At 43.0% G+C, this 19,296-nt stretch overlaps 1 protein-coding gene across 8 annotated transcripts in view; it reads right to left on the reverse strand.

The window, feature by feature from the left end:
• Window positions 1-17,117: 17,117 nt before the first annotated feature.
• GBF1 (golgi brefeldin A resistant guanine nucleotide exchange factor 1) overlaps window positions 17,118-19,296 on the reverse strand; it is a 187,512-nt gene continuing 185,333 nt past the window's right edge. For all 8 annotated transcript variants that reach the window (XM_075841619.1, XM_075841620.1, XM_075841617.1 and 5 more), the window contains 2 exons: window positions 19,010-19,147; window positions 17,118-17,556 (listed from right to left, as the gene is read on the reverse strand). In XM_075841619.1, coding sequence (XP_075697734.1) covers window positions 17,285-17,556; window positions 19,010-19,147 — 410 coding nt within the window. In that variant the 3' untranslated portion in view covers window positions 17,118-17,284. The remainder of the gene's footprint in view (window positions 17,557-19,009; window positions 19,148-19,296) is intronic.

The following is a 19,296-nucleotide window of genomic DNA, read 5'->3' on the forward strand; positions in this document are numbered from 1 at the left end:
TCACAATGTAACAATCCGGACCAGTAAGACACGCCCCCGGCCCCGCCCCGGAGACGGCACACGCCCCGCCCCGAGGTGGGGAATGTCTGGATGGAGACGTCTGTGCGTTCTCGCTGCTTGCGCTGCACACCGTCCTCACGGATAAGAAACGCACGTATAAGATGCTGATAATCATGATTATATTTACTTCTTGGATCACAACCCCGTATGGTCTTTCATCACACTCCACATAGAGCTTGTCACCCAGATTTTCAGGAACCCTGAATCAGTCCGGAACACCTCTGCATATCTGGCCAGGTGTGCTGCTCTGAACTCTCGAAAACGCAGGGACGGTGGGTGGAATTCTGGTTGTCCCCAACTTCCCCAGGAGACGGAACAATAAATGAAATGATGAGTTTTCTATTTACTGGTGATTGGTTTTATTCTCTTTAGAACAGGAGAAGCCACTTCCATGTTTTTACCCATAAGTTAAGTGTGTGCCGGTGTATAGATATATAGGGATTCACATAAGACCTTATATTACTATATATTATTATATGGATTATTATTGGATTTAACCCTTTCACATTGCAGCTATTTTTTGTTTTATCATTTTCGTTTTTTCCTCCCCACCTTCCAAAAGCCATAACTTTTTTATTGTTATTGTCGATAAAGCCGTATGAGGACTTGTTCTTCACGGGACGATTTAATGTACCATATAATGTAGTGGGAAACGGGAAAAAAAATTCTTTGTGGGGTGGCATGAGGGGGGAAAAAAAAAAAAAAAAAAAAAAAAAAAAAAAACAGATTCCTCCACTATTTGGGTTTTGTTTGTTACGGCGTTTATCATGGAGGAAAAATGACATGTTAACTTTATTCTGCGGCTCAATGCGATTACGGCGATACCAAATTTATATGTTTTTTTTATGATTTACTATTTTTACAAGGAAAAACGAATTGCTAAAAAAACATGTTTTGTGTCGCCAAATTCTGAGCGCCAGAACTTTTTTACTTTTCTGTCAATTGAGCGGCGTGATAACTTATTTTTTGTGGGGTGAGCTGTAGTTTTATTGGTGCCATTTTGGGGTACACGCGACTTTTTGATCACTTTTCATTTCATCAATTGTGAGAGGCAAGGGGACCAAAAAACAGCGATTCTGGCATTTTTTTTCAAATAAATGTTTTACCGTTTTCACCATATTGTAATAGCTTGGACTTTTAGGGCAGGTTCACACATGGCGGAATTTCACTTAAATTCCGCTGCGGACACTCCGCAGCGTTAATCCGCAGCGGAGCCGTTTCTCCATTGACTTTCACTTTAATTTAGCAGTGTTCGTTTACACGATGCGTACAATTCCGCTGCGGCGCATAGGCTGCGGAGCGGAATTTGGTGTCCGCAGCATGCTCTGTCTGTTGCGGAGCAGTGGCGGACTGGTTGCGGACTCATGGCGGAATTTCTCCATTGACTTCAATGGAGAGTCAAAATTCCGCAATGAAGTCCGCAGATCTTATGTGTGCTGCGGAGCGTATTGTTTTTACTACCATGACATTTCTTCATTCTGGCTGGACCTATGTATTTCTAGGTCTACAGCCAGACTGAGGAAGTCAATGGGGCTCCCGTAATGACGGGAGCGTTGCTAGGAGACGTCTGTAAATAGTCACTGTCCAGGGTGCTGAAAGAGTTACGCGATCGGCAGTAACTGTTTCTGCACCCGGGACAGTGACTACCGATCTCAATATACATGTATCTGTAAAAAAAAATATAAGTTCATACTTACCGAGAACTCCCTGCGTCTGTCTCCAGTCCGGCCTCCCAGGATGACGTTTCAGTGTAAGTGACGGCTGCAGCCAATCACAGGCCAAGCACAGGCTGCAGCGGTCACATGGACTGGCGCGTCATCCAGGGAGGTCGGGCTGGATGCCGAAAGAGGGACGCGTCACCAAGACAACGGCCGGTAAGTATGAAAATCGTTTACTTTCACTAGGGAAAGTGCTGTCCCTTCTCTCTATCCTGCACTGAATAGGGAGAAGGGAAGCACTTTTCCTGCAGTCCGCAGCGGCCAGTCCGCATCAATTTTCTGCACATTTTGTGCAGATCCGCAGCCGTAATCCGCAACCCGGATTAGGTGCGGCATTGATGCGGACAGTTGCGGAGGAATTCCGCCATGTGTGGTCATGCCCTTAGAGTACGTTCACACGTAGCGTAAATACTGTGGATTTTCCGCAACGGATTTCATTGCAGAAGATCTGCAGCATAATACAGTAGCAAAGTGGATGCAATAAAACAAATCTCATCCACACGCTACATAAAAATACTGAGCGGAAAAAAAAGCTCAAAAATTGACATAGGGTACAGATTTTGAATCCGCGGCAGGTCAATTGTATTTGTGTAATCGCTGGCTATTTGTTGTGGGGTTTTTCCCACTGAATTCAATGGGGAGGTAAAACCCACAACAAATAGCAGATGTTGCGGTTTTTGCAGCACACAAGCTGCAATTCTGCCGCAAAATACAAAACTCAGATCTAAAAAAAAAAAAAAAATCTTATACTTACCCAGAATCCTGTTCTTCTTGGCCCAGGTCGGCTTCCTGGGATGAAGTTTCATCCCGGGTGATAGCTGCAGCCAATCACAGGCTGAAGCGGTCACATGGGATGAAAAGTAATCCCAGGAGGCCGGGCTGCAGGACGGCAGGGGGACGTGTCGCCATGGCTACGTAAGTATCTATGTGCATTTTTCTACTTTGGATATTCTGGCCGAAAAACTGGACCACAATTTGGTGCAGTTCTTCGGACAGAATTCCCTGCAGCACACAGGATGGATACGCTGTATACTTTTACGCAACGTATCCGCCCTGTGTGAACATCACAAGAATACTAATTTTGTTTATTTATTTACATTACTTTAGGGGAAAAATTAGAAAAGCTTTTTTTTTAACTTTAAGGGGGAGTTCACACTGAGTATTTTGACGTGGAAACCGCACCGCAAAACGCGAAAAAAAAACGGCCTCTGACCTCCCATTGACAACAATAGGAGGAAGAGAAAGCGTATTTTGCTGCGTTTTATGCCCGCGGCGCTCAATTTTCATGGCGTGCAGGCAGAGTAAAATCTGCCTCAAAATTCCAAACGCAATTTGAGGCAAATTTTCCACCTGCAAAAAAACTCAGTGTGAACCCAGCCTTAATAATTCTTTGCAAACATATAAAAAAAAAAAAATATTTATTGTTTTTTACTTTGTTTATTAGTCCCCAAACGATCGTTGAATCGCTTGCTCAATATACTGAAATACTTCTGTATTGCAGTGTATTGTGGTTTCTAACGGCATCTATTAACCCCTTAATGACCAGCCTATTTGAAAACTTAATGACCAAGGTATTTTTTACGTTTTTCCATCGTCTCATTCAAAGGGCTATAACTTTTTTATTTTTGCGTGGACATAGCTGTATAAGGTCTTGTTTTTTGCGGGACAAGTTGTATTTTTAATAGCACAATTTTGTAGTACATATAATTAATGAATTAACTTTTTTTTGGGGGGGCAATAGAAAAAAAACAATTTCACCACACTTTTTTGCGTCCTAAATTTACGCTGTTTACCGTGTGGTATAAACAACACAATAACTTTATTCAGCGGGTTGTTACGATTGCAATGATACCAAGTTTATATCGTTTTATGTTTTACTACTTTTAGGCTGGATTCACACAACCTATTTTCAGGCGTAAACGAGGCGTTTTACGCCTGAAAACACGGCTCATATACGTTGGCAAACATCTGCCCATTCATTTGAATGGGTTTGCCGACGTACTGTGCCGACGACATGTAACTTTACGCGTCACTGTCAAAAGACGGCGCGTAAAATAACAGCCTCGTCAAAGAAGTGAAGGACACTTCTTGGGACGTAATTTGAGCCGTTTTGTATTGACTTCAATGAAGAACAGCTCCAAATTACGGCCGTAATTGACGCCTCGCAAAACGCGAGTACGAGCAATTACGTCTGAAATGCAGGAGCTGTTTTCTCCTGAAAACAGCTCCGTAATTTCAGACGTAAATGCCGTTATCGTGTGCACATACTCTTACACAGCAAAAACTTTTTTTTTTTCAAAATTATTTGTTTTTGTGTCTCCATATTTGAAGAGCCATAACTTTTTATTTTTCAGCCGATGCAGTTGTATGAGGGCTTTTTTTTTGCGGGAAGACTTGTAGTTTTTATTGGTAACAATTTGGAGTAGATGCGACTTTTTGATCACTTTTTATCACATTTTTTTTAGGGCAGGATGCACAGTCTACAGCAATTTCCCATTGTTTTTTACGGCGTTTGCCGAATGGGTTAAATAATGTAATAACTTTAGAGTTGGGGTAGTTGTGGACACGGCGATACCAAATATATGTAACTTAACTTTTTTCTTTTTTCATAATAAAGCATTTTGTAAGAGGAAAAAGTGTGTTTTTCATTTATTTTTTTACTTAGAATTATTTATTTATTATAAACTTTTGTTAAACTTTTTTTGAACTTTTTTATTAGTCCCACTTGGGGACTTCACTATGCGATCATCTGATCGCTTTTATAATACACTGCAATACTTCTGTATTACTGTCTGTCGTAAAACGGACAGGCATGGCCTAGCAGGCATTAACCCCTTAACGACCGCCGTATAGTGTTTTTTACGGCAGCCGTTCAGGGTAGTTCTTCTGAAGTGCCGCCTTTTCATGTCGGCACTTCAGAAGAACTTTTCCCGCATCGGGCAGGGTGCTCCTGAAGCCCGGGCTGCTGCTAACAGCGAGATAAAGCCCGTTAGTTGCCACCGTAAAACCACTAATGGGCGGTCACAAACGGATTAAGCCCTGCTTCTGGCAGGGCTTAATAGGACAACAAAGATGGCAGACCTGGGGGCCTTCAGTAGGCTGCAATTGCGCTATGCAGCGGGGGCAATGGGCTGACAGCGGAAGCCCCCCTCTTTCTAATGGCTTAGATGCTGCAGTCGCTATTGATCCTGACATCTAAGGCCTCATTCACACGACAGGGTCCGAGTGTCGGCCGGGAAAATCGGCCGTTTTTGGCCGATTTTCCCGGCCGGTTTGCATCCGTTCTGATTCCGTTCCGTGTTGCCCTTTTTACCGGTCGATTTGCATCCGTTTTTTTCCCTGTCAGTTTTAAAATCGGATGAATTTCATTTAAATTTGTTGCCACACACAGCCCTTTGTAGATAATGCCACAGCCCCCCTGGTAGGTAATGCCACCCTGCCCCCTGTAGGTGATGCCACACAGCCCCCTGTAGGTGATGCCACCCAGCCCCCTGTAGGTAATGCCACACAGCCCCCTGTAGGTGTTGCCACACAGCCCCCTGTAGGTGTTGCCACACAGCCCCCTGTAGGTGATGCCACCCTGCCCCCTGTAGGTGATGCCACCAAGTCCCCTGTAGGTGATGCCACACAGCCCCCTGTAGGTTGCACCCATTCCCCCCCCCCTTCCAGGAGAAGTCACTGACTTCAATGTCCTTATATGGACAGTGTAGTCACTGACTTCTCCTGGAGAGGAATTCCCTGCCACAGGTCGGGAATTCCGCTGCAGAAGTGAGTGACTTCGCTGTGTCCATATATGGACAGTGTAGTCACTCACTTCTCCTGTAGCAGGATCCCCGGCCATAGAGTCGGGGATTCCGCTGCATAAGTGAGTGACTTCGCTGTGTCCATACATGGACAGTGTAGTCACGCACTTCTCCTGTAGCGGAATCCCCGGTCGGGTATTGGGGATTTCGACTCCTACAGGGAGCAAAAAAAGACCCTCCTCCTCACATGCACTCTGCACTGTGAGGAGGAGGAAAGAGAGCGCGAGCGACGGTAGACCCGGCCATCACTCGGGACAAATTCCGGTGATGGCCGTGTATTTCCCGGCCCCATAGACTTCTATGGGAGCCAGGCACCTGGCCGAAAATAGGGCATGTCCCATTTTTTGACGGACGGTTTTCCCGGCCGTCAAAAAATCGGTCGTGTGAATAGCCCCATTAGGGGTCTATTGTTCCTAATGCAGCCGGGTGACGGCCGATTTATGAACGGCCGTCACCCGGCCGGGAAACCCTGTCGTGTGAATTCCGCCTAAGTGGTTAAACGTCCGGGATCAGTGTTATCTTCCATAGAGCCTCTGTAGATAGTGCCCTACATAGAAGCCCCTGTAGCTAGTGCCCGCATATGGACTCCAGAGCTGCCCTACATATAGCTCCCCCTATAGATTGTGCTCCACATATAGCCCACCTCTGTAGATAGTGCCTCACATATAGCTCCCCCTGTATATAGTGCCCCACATATAGCCCACCCCTGTAAATAGGACCCTACATATAGCCCATCCCTGTAGATAGTGCCCTAATGAAATGCAAAATTTACTTTCATCTGAAAACAGGACTTTGTACCACTGAGCAGCAGTGTTGGTCCACTGTGTTATATCAAGTCCAGAGTCAGCGCAGCCGCCTACCAGGAAATTTCAGAGCACTTCATGCTTCCCTCTGCTGACAAGGCCATGATTTTCCATGGGAGAAATCTTTGCAATGTAGGAAATATTGTTGTGCATGTCTCCTTCACAAATTAGGAATTCTTACTGCATCTTGGCCAAATCTTTACATTTATGGCCCATTTAGCATTACATGTCTACTTCTCTGTTTATTCCTAAAAGCAAATTGAGAATTCTGTTGTTTTCCTGATACCATAGTACAGTCCATTGTTACGGATCAAAGTGACAATTACACAGTCAGGGCTAAGCGGTTAGGTCACATGTCTGGAAACAACATGAAATAACTCAAAATCAGCACAAAAATAGTAAAGCAAAATAGTTGCAAATATATTTTGCATGAGAGAAGAGAAACTCGCCTGTATTAGGCCTCATGCACACGGCCTTATTCTGGATCCATTTTGTACAGCCCCTATCGACTTGCATGGGCCAATACTATAGATCTATCCACATAGGTTTTCTTCTACCAAAGCAGATCACCCAACTGCAATGGAGGAGAGAAGGGGCTGCACTGAACTGCTTTTCCTGCTACCCTTCACACATTCTTAGAACATTTCAGGTATCCACCACATGAGGGGAGCTCTTCATTTAGATTGTTACAGCTCCCATTCAATACTTATTGTATAAATCCATGACATGCAGTTATTCCCGTCTCCATCCCCAGTGGCGACCACATGCAGCCAGAATGTTATCATGTAACATGTGCGAAGCGAAAAAGGGATTTGGGGCTCTGTAGAAAGATGGTGCTGCAACCCCTTTACATATTACTACGGTCAGTGGGTATTGGGGCCCTGAGAACTCTGTGTACGCCCCAGAATAAAAGAGTAAATATGATTTGTACTTTTGGAAGATATAATGACCTGCCATACACTTTGTCCATAGGGAGAAGTGCTGCTATAGCGCCTCTCGTGTTCATATGTGTAAACATATCGCTTCCTCTGGCCTACAAAGCAGACACACATTTTTGAGTTTTTCTTTTTAGTTGGTGGTCCTTTACATGTTGAGGCTTGATCTGAGATATTTGGGTCATTCAACATGCACTGAAAATTAGTGCAGGGTCATAAAACTTAAAAAAAAGGATTTGAACTTAAAATAGCGTTGAAGTTGGCATTGTCTTTTGGTATTACAGAATGGCCAATATAGCAGGAATGGTACAATGATAGTACATGATAGTTGACTTTCCCATTCACTGTATAGCGCTTTACAATAGTCCCTGTCCACAGTTGAGCTTACAATCTAATTTCTCAGCTATGCTTACACTAGGGAAAATTCCATGGGAACCAAGTTAAAATAATGGTCTGTTAGTGCAGCTCAGTCTCATTAAGTGGCTAAGTAGCAATACGATCATCGGCAATATCATGGACAAGAATGACGTAGTCTCTGGAAACAAAACACAGAGTCTTCTCATTTTCTACAACTCCTTTAACCATAATACTATATGGAGGTGAATGTTTCCGCAACATTGTGCCCAAGGATCAGATACCTTATAAGTATTCTAGGTCAATCTATGGCCCCGGAGTGGAGCAGATGTAATGGGTTGCAGTCTCACTTTATTTTGTGACCTGTGCCTAATGATCCAGCTCTAATATAAGAGGATAACCCTACCATAAATGACACACAGTTGTACATTTTGCATCAAGGCCCACATCTCCAACCTACCCCTCAGGTAATCTCAGCGGTGATCCATCATTACAGGAATAAGCTTTGTCGCTCACCTGCAGCTTATAGTCAGACATAACACAGCCGATACAAGTCATTGGGAGTGATCGTCTTAGCACGTACCATAACAAAAGGCTAAACTATGATCCTCTGATCCATTAGACATTTAGAGTAAACGTGTTGGAAGTATTTTCATTTCTCTGCAGATTATATTGTCATATTGTCGAGCGTAAATCAAACAATAACTCCAGATGTGGGTAATTCAAGCACTTCTATTGCAGCATTTCAAGAGTGGGCGCTATTGTTTGGATTGCAGCACATCACAAAGTCACTGGGGCAAAGAATGAAATGGGAAAAGAATCAGATCAGACGCACGTCAAGGCATAGAGAATAACAAAATCCCAACATGAAAGGAGGACATCGGTGAAGCAGGGTAGATACCTTACACTATGCCAACCAACTGGAGCCGAGAATTGTCAGGAGAATGTGAGAAGACAGCTGGCGGCTGGTGAGGAAAGAGGACGACCAAAGAAAGAGTATAGGGACATGCAAAGCCATGTACATGGTGCCTGAATGGTGGGACATGGAGTCCATAGGATTCCATATTATGAGGCAGTAAACACTGTGTAGTGCATACGTATGGCACTGTATTATCGCTGTGACGCAGCATGTGATGGAACGTGCCACCATTTTTTGACCAAGAGGCAAAAGGGGGAATTATGAGCTTTCCTACGCCAGTTTTCTGTGGTAGAAAAGGTGCAAATACATTAACTAAACATCTAGACTTTTGACATATTTACACCACTTTTCCAAAAAGTGGGCAGGCCTTGGTGAGAGGGGCATGGCCTGTCAAATGTACTATAATTTACGCCATAAACTGGCGTAAATTATATTGGAAGTCTACCTCAACTTCCCTGTCAGGCGCACGGACAGCAAGAGATGTGCCTCTTAAAAAATTTACTCCAACTGGCGTATGATTTGCTAGTCTTAATGAAAGTGGAGATATACCACAGTACAGTATGGGGCCCCCAGACTTCTATGGGTGCCAAATTACACATGTGTAACATATCAGTGTGCATGAGCCCTTACCCAAAGAAGACATATCCATGATAATGCACATTCTGCCCTGAGAGTCTTTGGAAACCCACAAGCTGAGAACTGAGCTTGTTGCTGGATACGGGTCTCTCCCGAAAAGGGCTCTTGAAATTCTGAAGTCAATTACATTTGTTAGCTGAAACGTTACTGAATATTTTATATGTGTTGGAAGAGCCTACAGCTAATTGATATATGTTCTTCCAGTAACAAGGACCAAATCTGCTCCTCGGTTTATGATGGTCTGTGAATACTGCTGGTCTGTGGTCAGAAGACGATTGGGTGTATGGTTCTCTCAGAAGCACTCGGGTTACACGAGTTGTATGTATAAAGTATGTTCATGTTGCATTTTTAAAAATCATAGCTTTTCATTTCTCTCTCCAACAGCCCATAAACACGGGCCAAAAATTGGGAACAAAACGATTCTAAGGCTGCGTAAAAGCACACAGCATATCTGCCCTGAGCGCCGCAGGGAAAGCCATAAACTGTGGTGCAGTTTATCACACCCTGACTGTCCGCTGCGAAAAACTGTAGCACTGAGGCCGCCTGCTAGCAGGCCGGCCTCCTGCGATGACGTCTCACCCCAGAATACCGCTGCAGCAGCAGTCACGTGTGATAAAGCGTCATCCCAGGAGGCCGTCCCCCTGACATCATCCAGGTCAGCATCCTGGGATGATGTTTCATCCCATGTGACCACCGATACACGCTGCGATTGGCTGCAGCGGTCACATGGGATGAAATGTCATCCCAGGAGGCCAGCCTGGAGGGAGAAAGAGACTTCTGGGTGAGATGATTTTTTTTTTCTTCTGAGCTGCAAAAAAAAGCAACATCTGCTACTTGTTGCAGGTTTTACCTCCCCATTGAATTTAATGGGGAAAACACGCAACAATTAAGCAGCATTTACGCAAATACAATTGACATGCTGCAGAGTAAAATTTCGCACCCCAGGTCAATTTCTGAGCGTTTTTTCCCCTCGGTATTTACGTAAACAGGGCAGTGATCAGCTGACAAACAAGCAAACGTTCGATTGTTGGCTGATCAGACAAAGGATGTGCTGCAGACAATAATACAAACTGATGGGGACTGAACTGATGGGGACTGCAATCGTATTAGGGTGTGTTCACATCAGCGTTGGTTTCCATTGAGGAGTTCCGTCGGAACTGTCGGTCGGGGGAACCCCTCAGCGGATAGGCAAACGGATACCATCAATTCCATTTGCATTTCCTTTGATTTCATTGGTAATGCTTCCGTTGCTTATGGTTTCCGTTTGTCACCGTTGTGTAAGGTTTCAACGGAATTCAACTGTGCTATTGACCATTAGCAAAGTATCTGTCACTATTGAGATCAATGGTGATGCAAGCGGAAGCTATGGTTTCCGTTGAGGGTTTCCCCTGACAAAGCTCAAACGGAACCCCTCAACGGAAATCAACGCCGATGGGAACGCAGCCTAAGGCCCCATGCAAACGGCTGTGCCCGTAATCATGGGCTGCGATTGCGGGCACGGCCAGCCACAGACTGCAGCGGACAGCGACCCACATTCTCGGCCTGTGCTCCCATACAAAGTATCTTTTGCGGTACACTTCTACGGCCCGGACACCTTCCCGTAAATAAATGGGAAGGTGTCCATGCAGGGGTGTAACTAAGAAGGACTGGGCCCCATAGCAAACTCTTGACTGGGGAAATTGGGGACAGGGACTGTTGGAAGTGATTCACAGAAAAGCAACAGGAAATAAAATAAAACTAAAGAATATATAAAAATAAGAAATACCACTGATAGAAAAGGGCAGAAGTGGAGAGATGTCCTAGCACCCTCTGGTGGACATAGTCTGCATGTATGTTATCCAATAACACAATTAACTTCTTAATGACCAAACCTGAAAAAGCCTATGTGTTAATGCTTGTAATTTATAAATGTAAATACATTTGTAATATACTTACATTTTCCAGATCCTGCCATGGGGAACTTGACGGGTGACGTCACTCTCTGCACTGGCTCTGGCCACTGCGTTAATCTTCAATTCTTTTCCGAGTACACGACACATCACTTGTGACATGCCCTGTATGGGCTGTGCTGCTCCACAGCCCGAAATGCGCATGTGCGGTCCCTGCTGTTCGACATAACAGCAGGGACCACACATGCGCGGCAGGGCACGTCACAAGTCGTTTACCTATGTTTGCAAAATAAAAACACATTTAAAAAAAAGAATTACTTTTTGCATCGCCGCATTTTTTATTTTTCCATCGATGTAGCCGTAATTGGGCTCGCTTTTTTGCTGGACAAGGTGTCGTTTTTTGTTTTTTTTTACGTTGCTTACCCGGCGGTTTAATTAATGTGTTAACTTTTTGTTGTTCAAGTTGTTACGATCGCGGCGATACCATATAGGTGTTTGTTTGTTTGTTTTTTTACACTTACTAAATAAATTACTTTTTGGGGAAAAAAGTGGTTTTATTTTATTTTTACTGTAATCTTTTTATTTTTTTCATAAACTAACTATTTAATTTTTTTTTGTCCCACTAGAGGACTTGTGTTTCATCCACACGCCGTCCGCAATCACGGACCGTTTACATACAAGATGATGTGCATTGACTTTTAGTAGCCTGGACCGCAAATGCGGCCCGTAAAATGACTTGTCCTATTTTTTTGCGGTCCGGGCACGGTCATGTGTATGGGCCCATAGAAATGAATGGGTCTGCAATTCGTCCACATCTTTGAGGATGAATTGCGGATGCAAAAACACGTTAGTGTACACGAGGCCTAAGTGCAGGAGCTCTTAGTAACCGTCCTTGCTCTGAGCATAAGCGCTCACTGGAGCGCTCATAAGCCTTTTTTACATTGATGTCAAGATTAGTGGTCATACTTTATACATTTTTTGCTTTTTATATTACAATTCAAGCACAATTTGACTTACTCAGCAAATCAGCCACAATGCATGTTCATATAACGTCTAAAAAAAATAAAATGGATAAAAAAAAACAAAAAAAAAACAGTGCATCACAATTTGCTGCATCCCCGCAGAGCGCTGAGTGCTGACCCCTGTCCATTACCAAAAGAACCTACAATGGGCATATGAGCATCAGAACTGGACTATATAGTAATGGAAGAAGGTAGCCTGGTCTGATGCATCACATTTTGGTAAACGTTCTGCAGGGAAACCTTGTGTCCTGCGATTCATGTGGATGTTACTTTGACATGTACACCTACCTAAACAATGTTGCAGACCAAGGATACCCCTTCACGGCAAAAGTATTCACTTAAGGCAGTGGCCTCTTCCAGCAGGATAATGCGCCCTGCCACACTGCAAAAATTGTTCAGGATTGGTTTGAGGAACATGACAAAGTTCAAAGGTGTTTACTTGGCCTCCAAATTCCCTAGATCTCAATACGACCGAGCATTTGTAAGATGTACTGGAAAAACAATCCATGGAGGCCGCACCTCACAACTTACAGGACTTAAAGGATCTACTGCTAACGTCTTGGTGCCAGATACCACAGGACACCTTCAGAGGTCTTAAGGAATCCATCTGAACTGTTTTGGTGGCACGAGGGGGACCTACACAATATTAGCTAGGTCGTTTTAATGTCATGGCTGATCGGTGTAAGTTCTCAATTCCTATGAGAAGATCAATAAAGTTTAATTCTATTTAGTTGCTTTACCGTTCTAACAGAATAAACCTAAATGCATGGGCAGACATTCCATAAGTGCAACTGCACAGGGGCCATGTAGGTAAGGATGCCCACTGCCATGTTTCAAGAAATCGAATAGTGCTTTTAACTGTCTATTATATTATATTTATATGGTCACTAAAGCCCCCCCATTCCTATAACTGTTCACTCATTCTTAATTTACTGCTTTTTCCGACTCCTATAGACAAGACGGACTATGAGCAGGGAGAGGGGGAAAGGGAGAGAGGGAAAAGGAGAGAGGGAAAAGGAGAGAGGGAAAAGGAGAGAGGGAAAAGGAGAGAGGGAAAAGGAGAGAGGGAAAAGGAGAGAGGGAAAAGGAGAGAGGGAAAAGGAGAGAGAGAAAAGGAGAGAGGGAAAAGGAGAGAGGGAAAAGGAGAGAGGGAAAAGGAGAGAGGGAAAAGGAGAGAGGGAAAAGGAGAGAGGGAAAAGGAGAGAGGGAGAAAGAGAGAGGGAAAGAGAGAGAGGGAAAGAGAGAGAGGGAAAGAGAGAGAGGGAAAGAGAGAGAGGGAAAGAGAGAGAGAGAGGGAAGAGAGAGAGAGAGGGAAGAGAGAGAGAGAGGGAAGAGAGAGAGAGAGGGAAGAGAGAGAGAGGGAAGAGAGAGGGAAGAGAGAGAGGGAAGAGAGAGAGAGATGCTCCAGCAGCTTCCTGGTAAGTGTTCTATCTCACCCCAGTGCTTGTTTCACAGCTACACTGCTGTTTAACAGCTTAACTACATGCCACGTACATGGCAGCCGTCAAGAGTAAAGTGGTAAAACATTTAAAAAAAATTAAACATTTGCTATCGCTGTAATTGCATAGAACCCGTAGAATAAGGTGAACATGTAGGTTTTACTGCCTGGTTGACGCCGTAAAAACAAAACCCACCAAAAACTGTGGAATCACTGTTTTTTTTGGCCATTTCACCCCACATTTTTTTTCAGCTTCAAAGTACATTCTGCAGTACAATAAATGGTGCCATGAAAAACTTCAATTTGTCCCGCAAAAAAACAAGCCCTCCTACGGCTATGTCGAAAAAATAAATAAAAGTTATGGCTTTTTGAAGGGGAGGAAAAAAAGATTGGCCATGTCAGTAAGGTGTTAATGTCCTCCATGCTGCTGCAGTTATATATATATATATATATATATATATATATATATATATATATGATAGATAGATAGAGCTAGGAGAGCAGGATTCTCCTCTATGTGTGCAGTGTATAGAAGACATGACAGCAGTTCCGCTCAGAGAACACTGAGAATTAGAGCTAGAGTCTGCAGGGGGGAAAACGCAGAATACAAATCATGTAATGACCAGAAATCGTGTTATCCCTCATGTACCGCTTATTCTGAGAGGTTAGACTAATCTAATGAATTTTATGGCTCACAATTACTTGTGGATTGCAACGCCCCAGAGCAATCGGTTTATTTGTGTGGGAAAGTCATGAGTTGTTGGAGACCAAGAGTCACATAGACAATTCTTGCAAGGATTGCCGACGCTCTACCTTTTTAATATTAACCTTCAGAGTAATATTAACCTTCAATTTTTAATTTTGTCCCTCTACCCTCTGCGGTCAGTGTCTCCTGCTGCTTAAATGACATCATGACTGCTATAAGGCCAAGATCACACACACCGTTTTGATGTAGTTTTTGGCTCAATGATTTGAGCCAAACCTAGAAGTGGACACAAAAGAAAGGAGATGCATCAGTCTTTTCTTTATACATTCCCTTTTGGATCCACTTCTGAGTTTGGCTCAAAAAACGGCATCAAAATGGCATGTGTGATCCTGGCCTAAAAGATCTCAAATGGGTTGTAACCCAGCTTCCCTAAAGTCTGGCCTAGCACTGGAACAACCTCTGCTCCCCATATGGTTCCATGATAAGGTGCTTTTGCCATTTTAAAGAATGTGGGAAACTGGGCTATAACCAGTGATGGGTGTAAAATAGTTGGTTGTAAAGCAGCTTAATAGACCAGAACATAACAAAGCATGACATAACGGGATTTTCTAAGAATATTCTAGATATGTGAAACGGAAACCACCATCCCCACCATGCCACCTCCATGCCATTTATAATATAACAGAGCACTAGGTTAAACATCCCATAACTTTATTACATCATAAAAAGTACAATTTATTCCTGTATTTGTTATGTACATCATTTCTGTATATATTTACTTATCTGCTTTTTAGAACAATGAATTACATGGTCTTCAGACTTCAGTACGAGCAGCCATAGAACACAAAATACCTGACGGACGGTGAGATTACGTGCAGCTTTCATCATTTTAAACTTTGCAATGATACAGAAAACAAAAAAATGGGAGAAATAAAATATAATTTTTTTTATTTAGCCATTAAAATGAACTTTCCTCTACAAAGATGGCAAAAGAAAATGCATGGTAAAATCTAAAAATGACAAATATCAAACCTGATACACAACTCAACGCAGATGTAAACGTTTTCATATTTGCTGATCCATCATTTTGTAAGTGATTACATAGGATCACTAACAATTCAACGGGATAAAAAGAAACAAAAACATAAATGGGGGATTTTAAGCAATCCGGGGACGTCTTTTACATACAGTTTAAAATAAAGTTAAATGTCTGTCTGTGCAAACAACCTGAATAATTTAGCAGTTTGCCGATTTTGCCATTTTAGTTGCAGCATTCTGGCAAATCTATACGTAATGTTTAATGCGCTTCAATCAAAGTGTTTATTACCCCTTTTATTCATCTCCATCCTCCAATAGTCACAGCCGCAGATTTTACACTTAAAGAGGCTCTGTCACCAGATTTTGCAGCCCCTATCTGCTATTGCAGCAGATCGGCGCTGCAATGTAGATTACAGTAACGTTTTTATTTTTAAAAAACGAGCATTTTTGGCCAAGTTATGACCATTTTTGTAGTTATGCAAATGAGGCTTGCAAAAGTACAAGTGGGTGTGTTTAAAAGTAAAAGTCCAAGTGGGTGTGTATTATGTGCGTACATCGGGGCGTTTTTAATACTTTTACTAGCTGGGCGCTCTGACGAGAAGTATCATCCACTTCTCTTCAGAACGCCCAGCTTCTGGCAGATCACGCTGTGACGTCACTCACAGGTCCTGCATCGTGTCAGACGAGCGAGGACACATCGGCACCAGAGGCTTCAGTTGATTCTGCAGCAGCATCGGCGTTAGCAGGTAAGTAGCTACATCGACTTACATGCAAACGCTGATGCTGCTGCAGAATCATCTGTAGCCTCTGGTGCCGATGTGTCCTCGCTCGTCTGACACGATGCAGGACCTGTGAGTGACGTCACAGCGTGATCAGGCAGAAGCTGGGCGTTCTGAAGAGAAGTGGATGATACTTCTAGTCAGAGCGCCCAGCTAGTAAAAGTATTAAAAACGCCCCGATGTACGCACCTAATACACGCCCAGTTGTACTTTTACTTTTAAACACACCCACTTGGACTTTTGCAAGCCTCATTTGCATAACTACAAAAATGGTCATAACTTGGCCAAAAATGCTCATTTTCTAAAAATAAAAAAGTTACTGTAATCTACATTGCAGCGCCGATCTGCTGCAATAGCAGATAGGGGTTGCAAAATCTGGTGACAGAGCCTCTTTAACTACAACCCCCAACGTTGCCAGCAGCTGCATGGGCTATGTTTGATTCCGCTGCACTCATTGGTAACAACATTGCCGATATTATGTTATAGGTTATTTTGTGATGAAGTAAAATAGCACCTGAACATCCTTTGATGGTTCTGACATTGTCATTAAAGCAACATGCTAAAGGGGCAGCCTAAACCAAGGGTGGACAAAACTTTGCAGACTCCGGGAACCAATCTTTTCTACCTGGGTCTGTAAAAGATCTTATGGCTAGGCCACTAGAAAATAACCCAAAAAGTTAGGCACCACTAGCACAACTCCCAGAACCCTCGGATCTTTCCAGTCCTGATCTAAACACTATGGAGAAAGGGGCCAGGGCTTCTAGACAACACGAGGACACAAATGTATATTGAAGGAATGTCTAAGCACAAATAATGGCTCTCACACATTCATCTGAAACAACAAGGGACAGGAACCCACCGGATCCCCCCACAACGTAACACTACATTACACGTCTTAACAAGCCATTCTTTTCTTTGCGTTATAAAATGTCTTTACAGTGTAGAGGGTTCATTAGAATTGCTGACTTGTTGGACTGATGATCGCCATGGCTAGACAGTCCATCAGGAGGAAATGGGGAGAAGCTTGCTTATTCTAGATTTCATCCACTGTGATTGTGTTTTATCAATGTCTATTTATTGTAGAAGAATTAATATAGGTCTCTTAAATAAAAGTGGCAGTGGCTTTCCATGCCAGTGCCACTGCAAGTTCATGTGTAAATCAAGCAGAGTTTATCACGGAGGGATCACTTGACTTCTGAGACTGGTGATGCTTCAGCGGGCCGAGGAGTGGACAGGAGGGGCACAGGAGAGGTCGCTTCTATTAAAGCAGGATTAAGGATGATTGGCAGCGACATTGGTGGAACTCCCACCTGTAACGGGGAAGTCAAGGGGTGCAAGATGAGAGGAGACTGAGATATTTGGTGAGGTACATCGGACACAGGGCTCAGCCTAATTGTAGTACAGGAAGCACTGGATCCTGGTACTGTAGATAGTCCTGGGATTGTAGAGTCCGAATCTGTGAGAAGGGAAATTGTAACTATGATAATTATTGAGAAAAATGATAACAGCTTTAGATCATCGGATTAGAAAAGTTTAGCATAATCTGTATTGTATCACAAACAAACAGGATTTGGAGGTCAGGAACATGTTAAACATATTACCCATGGTCTAGCTCGGCTCACTAGTTTTACTTTACAGTACTTACAGGTTTTCATAGTAACTTACACTATAGCTTGTAATGGACATACCAGGCTATGCACAGAATGTGCTCAGCAATACATTCCAGCATTAAATACATTGACTTCCATACTGGTCAGTCTGGCGGTATGAACATCACGCTGCTGCTGCTGCTGGTATTATATACAGTATATACATCTATGTGCATTATACCCAACACAGCAAGTGACTCCGGAGTTTCTCGTCATGCGCTATACTTGACTACGTGGGAGCGCTAATGTCATTTATCTCTTCTTTTGTGTTATATGAATCTATTAACCTGTTTATTCGATCAGCACAACTTTATTTTCCTGATAACTTTATCATACTCCGGTTTTATTTGACATTCCGATATATTCAAAATGAGGAAATTGCTCAAAATACATAATCTACATTTGTAGGACAGGAATGAGTATGAACAGAATCCACAACATGATTGAGTTTTCGGGCTCAGGTCTGATGTTTGTCCTGCACTCTAGTAGAAGTCATATAAAAAGAACCTGACACCTCTCCTGACTGTCAGTTTTAGTAAATACTCATATTCGCCATGAGATGACCATGCTGGAGCAACTTTTCTTAGAACTCTCTGTTGTTATGCCAATCCTCGGTTTCTCCTCATGGCACTATATACATAAATTGACAATTGGGTATTACCATTCCCCTTGTCAATATGGTGTCCTACACAGTCTCAATGTCAGCACTGATTGGACAATGTCAAGGTGTTAGGAAACACTCCACAGTGACAAGGGGAATAGTAATACCTAGTTGTCAATTTATTGATACATTTCCAGGAGGAATAGCAGAGGAATGGCACAGACACAGAATAGTTATTAAATGGTGAATTCTAGTATTTACTATAACAGGAAATTCGGATAAGCTGATAGGTCATCTTTAATAACATCTTTTTGATTTACACCACCTGAATTTATATTCATCATCTGTTTCCTACAATTATTATCTGTATATGAAGGATCATCTCCTCCTCCTAGGGGTTTATCACATAACTGTACAGCCTGCTATTGCAATGCCCATACATTTGTATAGTAATGCATAGATTGCTAGCCTCATACAAATTATAGATAAAGATGGCAATAGTGATCGTTGTTCAACATCGTGTATGATGCCTGTACTATGTAGGGTATGGCTTTTAGCAGGGTCAATGGATGGATTAAGACATTTCATGCAAGTCCAAGTACTAACTAGTAAACATAATGGAGTAGGTAGCTATAGTCAGATGTGCTTTATAACAATACCAGAATGTGCTTGCTCTGTTGGCCTCTGTGGCTGCACTGTCTGGGTGACAGATTTGGACTCGGAGGCAGCAGAAACTATAGTGGGTGCCGTTAGAGTTTTCTGACAATGTGGTTCAGTTGCAGCTACATGAGGCGGATCTGAATAAGTAAAAACAAAAGCACATGAATGTAACAGTAGCAGTAGTAAAATGAAAGACATGAAGCCGATTCCCATGTAGGCTTCCTTTACATCCGTCGTTTGGACGGAATGAATAGCTCAGTCAACTACAGTATTGATTCCGTCAAAA

Source organism: Rhinoderma darwinii, chromosome 11 (assembly GCF_050947455.1).
Source record: "Rhinoderma darwinii isolate aRhiDar2 chromosome 11, aRhiDar2.hap1, whole genome shotgun sequence".
Taxonomy (NCBI): Eukaryota; Metazoa; Chordata; class Amphibia; order Anura; family Rhinodermatidae; genus Rhinoderma; species Rhinoderma darwinii.